Source organism: Benincasa hispida, chromosome 3, assembly GCF_009727055.1.
Source record: "Benincasa hispida cultivar B227 chromosome 3, ASM972705v1, whole genome shotgun sequence".
NCBI lineage: Eukaryota > Viridiplantae > Streptophyta > Magnoliopsida > Cucurbitales > Cucurbitaceae > Benincasa > Benincasa hispida.
Genome location: NC_052351.1, coordinates 22,547,692 through 22,554,617, shown reverse-complemented (window position 1 = coordinate 22,554,617; position 6,926 = coordinate 22,547,692). Strand labels below are relative to the sequence as shown.

At 36.2% G+C, this 6,926-nt stretch overlaps 1 protein-coding gene across 3 annotated transcripts; it reads left to right on the top strand.

The window, feature by feature from the left end:
* The first annotated feature begins 1,884 nt into the window (after positions 1 to 1,884).
* On the top strand, positions 1,885 to 6,401 carry LOC120073196 (protein SPT2 homolog). 3 transcript variants are annotated; one of them, XM_039025876.1, is made up of 9 exons: positions 1,885 to 2,180; positions 3,027 to 3,268; positions 3,706 to 3,823; positions 4,324 to 4,392; positions 4,477 to 4,597; positions 4,738 to 5,297; positions 5,404 to 5,552; positions 5,838 to 5,924; positions 6,019 to 6,401. In XM_039025876.1, exons 2-9 carry the CDS (start codon positions 3,027 to 3,029, stop codon positions 6,131 to 6,133), a joined length of 1,461 nt encoding a protein of 486 aa, XP_038881804.1. In that variant the 5' UTR covers positions 1,885 to 2,180; the 3' UTR covers positions 6,134 to 6,401. The 3 variants fall into 3 exon arrangements, with proteins under 3 accessions (XP_038881804.1, XP_038881805.1, XP_038881803.1); XM_039025877.1 differs by having other exon boundaries at positions 3,022 to 3,268; positions 4,324 to 4,380; XM_039025875.1 differs by having other exon boundaries at positions 3,022 to 3,268.
* The last annotated feature ends 525 nt before the right edge of the window (positions 6,402 to 6,926 follow it).

The following is a 6,926-nucleotide window of genomic DNA, read 5'->3' as shown; positions in this document are numbered from 1 at the left end:
AGGGATGGGATCTTATGTCAATCTTTGATTGCGCAGAATTCATCTTTGTCTAAGTAACCTCAAACCATGGGAACAGGAGTTGGAAGCATCTTTGCCAGACTTTCCAATTGAACATGCGGCGAGGGATGCAACTCAACAAGGGGAAGATTGAGCCCAGGCGCTACACTACAGTAGAAGCTTTGGTAGTTTACCATGGCGTGATGTTATAGTTGTCATGCTAAAGCTGTGGATAGCTACTTCGTTTGATGAGCTAAAACTAATGGTGCTTTAGGTGGATCTCATCCATAGTTCGGATGAAATAGGATCAATTCCAATCTATCACTACATATTGGTATTTATCGAGTATAGAATCAATCTGCTTCTTTTTGTTCTTACAAATAGAATAAAATTGTTCCATTATTATTAAAAAAAAATATGCCAAATATTAATAATTGACAACATTGTCTACGAATCTAATCAATTACTCTTTGCACTTTGTGAGTGGTCGAGTAAATAGCTTGGGATTAGTAATTTTCAACTAATTAAAAAAATCGATAAGAAAGATTTTTTTTAATCTCATAATTAATCTAAGATCAAGAAGACTCAAACCTATTTTGACCACGGATTTATTGGTTCTGAACTATTGAGATGGATTGGATATGTCGATTGGCTGACTACGTCGATGGTCGCCGGTTTGGTGAATTTGGGGAGATGAACACGGAAAAAAGGTATCTAAACTCTAAAGGGAGAGAAAGAGAGAGGAGGAGGAAAAAGAAAAGAGAGAATAAGACAGTTGCAGTGGTGGGAGATAACTAGGTTTGGTTCACAAATGACCATAAGGGGAGAAAGAATGAGGAGAATCAAAATAAATATATGAGAATAGAATAGGGGAATGAAGGTGAGAAATCAAAATTCAAAAAATTAAAAAAAGAAAGAAAGAAAAAAGACAATGATTACCTATAAATTACCTATTACTTAGATGTGAGCTTATCAATTTTTTTTAAACCCATGTAATGTTCGGTCAGTTTTGTCACAAACAAGATTGGCTTTGATCAAATTTTCTTCAAAACTAGATAGTTGAAGCACTATATTAGTTGAGCTACGTTCATGTTGGCAAAATGTTAAATTATCAATATCATTTATCTAAGTTTTTTTTTTTTTTTAAGATCAATGGTATAAATACTATGTCAATTGAATTACGTTCATGTTGAGAGTATTATAATTTTCTAAAGAATCATAGACTCAACTATTGAAGGTTAAAGTAGCCAAGTTGGGCTCAAATAATGTCTTAAGCCAATAGGAGTTAAGTTATGGAGACAATAACAAATATAACAATCAAGGCTAAAGTATCTGTAATAGATATAACACAATACTAAAAAATTTATAAATATAACAAATCTTAGATCCAGCTCGGGTCTATCTCATATTGTCAAAAGTAGCCTATCATCTTTAGATTTTGATATATTTATAATTTTTTTAAAATATTGTCATTTACTTAATTATTAACCTTTAAAATGTTACCCGGTTATAGCTGAGCCTGGACCCTAACACGTTTTAGGCCGAGCGAGCACCAAGACTGGATTGTCATGGACTGACGATGCAATTATTGTAAATGGGCCGAGAGAAAGGTCCAAAGACGTATACGTTTGGGCCAAGTGAGACGGCCCAAAAACACGAAGCATCAATCGATGAGCATCCCGCGTAAATTAAACGCAGATTAGTAATTAATTTGGAGGGCAAACATAAGGGAGGAGAAAAAAGGGTAGAAAGGGCGTCAAATCTAAAATTACGCGGAAGACGATGAATTGTTAGTTCTAATTAAGAAAAGTTAATAGGAAAAAAGAAAAAAGGAAAAAAAAGGAAGGAATCTTTTTGGCTTTAATAATGGACTTTGGAAACTCATTTTCCTAAACGGACTAACGAGGCCTCCGCATAGTCGATCCCCCGAATTCACCACAATATGAATAGGTCACGACGCCCCCTGCGCACGTTAGTAATGACCCCTTTGCTTCTCGCCCCTTCTCCTTCCGCTCTCTATTATATCTCTCTCTCCCCCCCGCTGAACCCCCTTTTTTCCGTCCGCCATTGTATTCCATCTACAGATCTCGCGCTTTCTCCTTCCCTCCCGCTGTTTTCCCTTTCTTTTTGCTCAATTTTGATAAGGGTTTCATCCGATTCCAGCCGCTCTAGATCCTTTTCAGGTTTTTTTCTCTTCTTTTTGGTTCGATTTCGATCTGATTTTGATTACCCGATTCGTTGAATTTCAATTCGTTCTCTTTCTTTTTATTTATTTATTTATTTTTGCGATGTTTTTGTCATACGTTCGATGGTTTCGATGTTTGTTGATTGGGATTCAGAAATCTGCTATTATGATTTCGATTTTTTTTTTTTTTTGGTTAGGGTTTGATTGATTTGAATCCATTCTTTCGTTCGCTTTTTTTAGTACGGGTTTCGTTCTTGTGCGATTGTTCTCGTTGTTGTCTCGGTGCTGTTAATCGCAAAACCAAGTTCGATTTTTTTGATTTGATTAGATTGTAGATTTCAAGTACTGTTTTTGTTTTGGGTATGATAAAATTGGCCAAGGGTTATTATTATTATTTTTTAGCGTCGGAGGGAGAAATCGTATTTCAACGAAGGATCAGGTCATTTTGATCCGAAAATTAGGGTAACATCGATTAGATGATCTTAATTCTTGACGTGCAAAAATAACCTCTATCTGTGTTCGAAGTTTTTAAAATTGATGGGATTTTGGACTACCCTACACGTTGTGATGTGTGGAGAATTTCCTCATTCAGCTTCAGAAGAAGCTGCATTATATTTCCATAAAATATCATGTCATTAGCCGACAAATTTATTTATACTTATACCCTGGCTGTGGATTTTGTTTTCATTATAAATTCAGTTTGTTTTATTGTATTTTGCATTTTCAAGTGTGATTTTTTTGAAACCCTCGTGCTTGATTTAGAAACATGGAGATGCCATCTTGAAAGATGTTAAAAAATAGACATTCTGAAAGTTTATACCATTGATCTTGTTGTGTAGCATAGATGGAACATTCCATGGAAGATTATGAGGGGTATGAAGAATATGACGAATATGAAGATGATGATCAAATGGATGAAGAACAGGAGGAGGAATATGAAGAGGTGGAGGACCCTAAGCCTACCAAGGAAGAAATAGAATATCTTGAATTAAGGCAAAGACTAAAAGAAAAAATTAGAAGGCAGTCGAAAAAAGACGGCAGCTCTCACTTGAAGTCCAATGATAGGAAGAAGCTTCCTTATGACAAGTAAGTTTCAGCCTGAAGCTCTTCATGATGGGGTTGGTTATAGCATGTTTGTGGATTTATTTTACCATGTTTTCCCGTTGGTAGCTTATATCGTTGAAGTTAGTATAAAGTAATAATGTTTATAACGGTGCATGATAACTGATAAGGGCCCTAAAGAATACTTTTCCCGTCCTCGTAATATAAATCAAAGTCTATTACTTTTTTGTCCTTTGATTGCTGTTATGTCTTCAAAAACATCTGTGTAAGGTTTTCAAGTGTCTCTTCTGTCTCTTCTCCTTTTATTCCCAATAAAGCCATGCCAGCAGTTGGTTGCTGTTGCAGTGAAAAGATTGTTCTTCTTTGTTATGAACCCAAAATGCATATTAATTCCAACTCTACACTTTTTAACATCTCAAATTGGGTGTTAATGCTTGAAATTTTTGTGTTAATTGCTGCAGTTTTGGGTCATTCTTTGGACCTTCTCAACCTGTCATTTCTCAAAGAGTAATTCAAGAAAGCAAGTCATTATTAGAAAACCAGCACTTGGCATCTAGGGTTTCTGACCACGTTCATGGTGTAAGTATCATGACCTCCATATTGTTCCTAGTTACATTTTTGTCTATTTGTGTTTAAAAGACCAATAGGAGAAAGAAATTATATTTTTTGGGCAAATAAATATTTTATAATTAAATGAATTAAACATTGATTGTTGAGATGGTGTTTTAGTTCTTTTATTGCTCAGCTACCTTTAACGTGCATATTATATAATGTTTTGCATTGTATATTTCATGGTATGTACTCTGCATGGTTGCATGGCTTAATTATTTTTGCAAAGAATTTCATTCAACATTTTGTTATTGCTAAGATGCATGGGTGAGAATTATTTGAAAATTTGTTCATTTCGTGTTATTCTACTGGCTGTTTCATGTAGACTGGAAAACTCATCCAATTGGAAGAATCAAATACGGGAAGAGGGATTTTGCTCAATCTCATGCATTTGAAATTTTATCTTTCAAGAGCATTTATTAACGGTCTTTGAAGAATATTAAACCTGATGATTATCCATGTGTTGGCAGAATAAGAAGAGCCAAGGTTCAAACAGTGTAGCCTCCAAACCTAGGGTTCCACCGAAGGTTGTAAATGAGGTACTTTGGCATTTCTTTGTTAGATTATACTCTCTCTCTCTTCAACATTGTCGGATTTGATGGATATAATGGATTATCATGCAGAAGCAAACTAAAGTTCAAAAGCTAAAGGACACCAGGGACTACTCCTTTCTATTTTCCGAGGATGCAAATGTTCCTGCTCCTACAAAAGAGTCCTCAAGAAGTGTTTATGCTCCAAGTACTGGTATGTTGCTGTTAGATCATGTCAATTATAGCTGTGTCAGGTTTTACTTAGAGACTTCTTTTCTTTTTGTTTTTGAAAAAAAAATTAGAATCTACATAGAATGAGAGAACTCATTGTTTGTTTCTTTGGTCCTGTTTTAGAGGCACGTTCAGCTCAGGTTCCCATGAAAAGTAAGCAGCCTCTTGGTAATCCTCGCCAGAATATTCATGCTGGTCATAAAGATAAGAAATCTGTTCCTATCAATGGGCAAATGCAGTCCAAAAACAAGTCAGGATCTTCTGGCAATCCGAATTTGTCTATGATGAAGGCTAAGAAACAATTGGGTAATAGCTGCAACGGAAATGGTCCTGGTCGGCCAATGGGAAATAACAATGGGAGTGGTCCTGGTCGGCCAATTGGAAATAGCAACAATGGGCATGGCCCTGGCCGGCCGATGGGTAATAGCAGCAACGTGAATGGTCCTGGCCGGCCACTAGGTAATAGCAACAATGGAAATGGTCCTGGTCGGCCAATGGTGGCACCAAAAGCCTCATCTGCTGTCATGCAGAAGAAGCCTTCTCTACCAGGTACAAAGAATTCTGCACCTGGTGTGCACAAGCCATTGCCGTCAAAAAAGCTAGAAGATAAGAGGAATGACATGCGCCCACCTGCTAAGGCCAAAGTAGCACCGAGTCGGCCAGTATCATCTTCAAGACCTCAGGTTATATGTCCTCTCATGCTAAACTCACGTCCAATTTGTTTAGAAATAATTTCCTTAGCTGGTGCTGGATGTACAACTCTTAACCAACTTTGCGATGAACTTACAGATTAGTAAGGCACCGACACAAAGACAAGTTCCATCACGTCTGGCTGTGAATGATCAGCGACCGAAGAAGAGGCCTGCAAGACGATACTCTGATGAGGAGGATGATGCAGAGGGTGATGAAGCGATTAGTCTAATTAGAAAAATGTTCGGGTATAAATTTTTACTCACTGATCTCATTCGTATTTAGTAGTCAATTTCAGAGAAGAGAAGTCTCCATGACACCAGACAAATGGTTTGATGCATGTTTTTGTGTTGTCATGAGCATGCATATCCTATTGATTTTTATGAGATTTTCTATTTTTTATCATGTAAGATGCAATAGTTTTCTGACTCTTTGCATACACAGTAATTGTGTTAGGATTATTTCCAACTTTCATTTTTGGTATATTTTGATATCGTTTCATTCCAACACTCCATTTTTTTACTTCTCTGCAGATATAATCCTGCAAAATTTTCCCGTGATGATGATGATAGCGATATGGAGGCCAATTTCGACGATATTGTGATGGAGGAGAAAAGAAGGTAAAGCATACTCTACTCATGCAGTATATTATTTTCTCTTACAACTTTGGGTTTCTCCTTCATTGTATATTTACGTATTTACTTTGCAATACAGTGCAAAAATAGCAAGGAAGGAGGATGAAGAGCAACTTCGTCTGATCCAGGAAGAAGAAGAACGGGAGAGGCGTGCGAGAATAAAAAGGCTTAAAAGAGCGAAGGGCAGCAGTTAGTGATATATTCTTTTGGGAAAGGTTTATATGGGTACTAGATTTAATATTTGTTAATTTGATGAAATCATCGAAGAAGTCCCCGCTTCGCCTCAAATCACAGTTTGTTGTAATTTCATTTTCTTTAGTGCAAAAAGCTGTTGCTTAAATTATGGGGATTTCCTTTTTGTAGATTGCAAAATTTAATTTTTAACTTCCCAACAACATTGAAGTCACCCTGTATTTACCCGATGGCTCCTATGGCGATCCAATTCACATTCCATTTCAATAATTCCAGTGTCTGTGCTCATGATGCTTTGGTTTGTTTTTTTTTTTTTTTTCTTTTTTTTTGGGAAATAAAGAAAAAAACAAAGATAATTTGTGGTGAAGTGAATGGGGTGGTGGTGATGATTCTTGTTTTGGTTTCTCTCGTTAGAGGATTTGAAGTTTGAACCGTTGGTGGGGAGAGAAGGATTGGTGCTGGCCGCTGAGTACCAAATCTAAAACTATAGTTGGTTGGTTCTAAACATGCCTCACATTCTTAATTGCATCAATGGATTGTATTTTAAAAGTAAAATAGTTGTGATGTAAATGCTTACCCTCACATTTATATCAGTACCCTTATATTTATTATAATAAAAAAGATTCTTTTTTTTAGTACAACCGAAGAAGAGAATCCATGTTAAGAGCTAAGTTGATATGATATAATTTACTCTACAATTAATTTTTATAAAGATGTAATGTGGAAGTGATTGACAGGTTTCACTTGACAAGAGGTGTGCCGTGCGTACTGCGTAATACTGAAAATTGTACAATT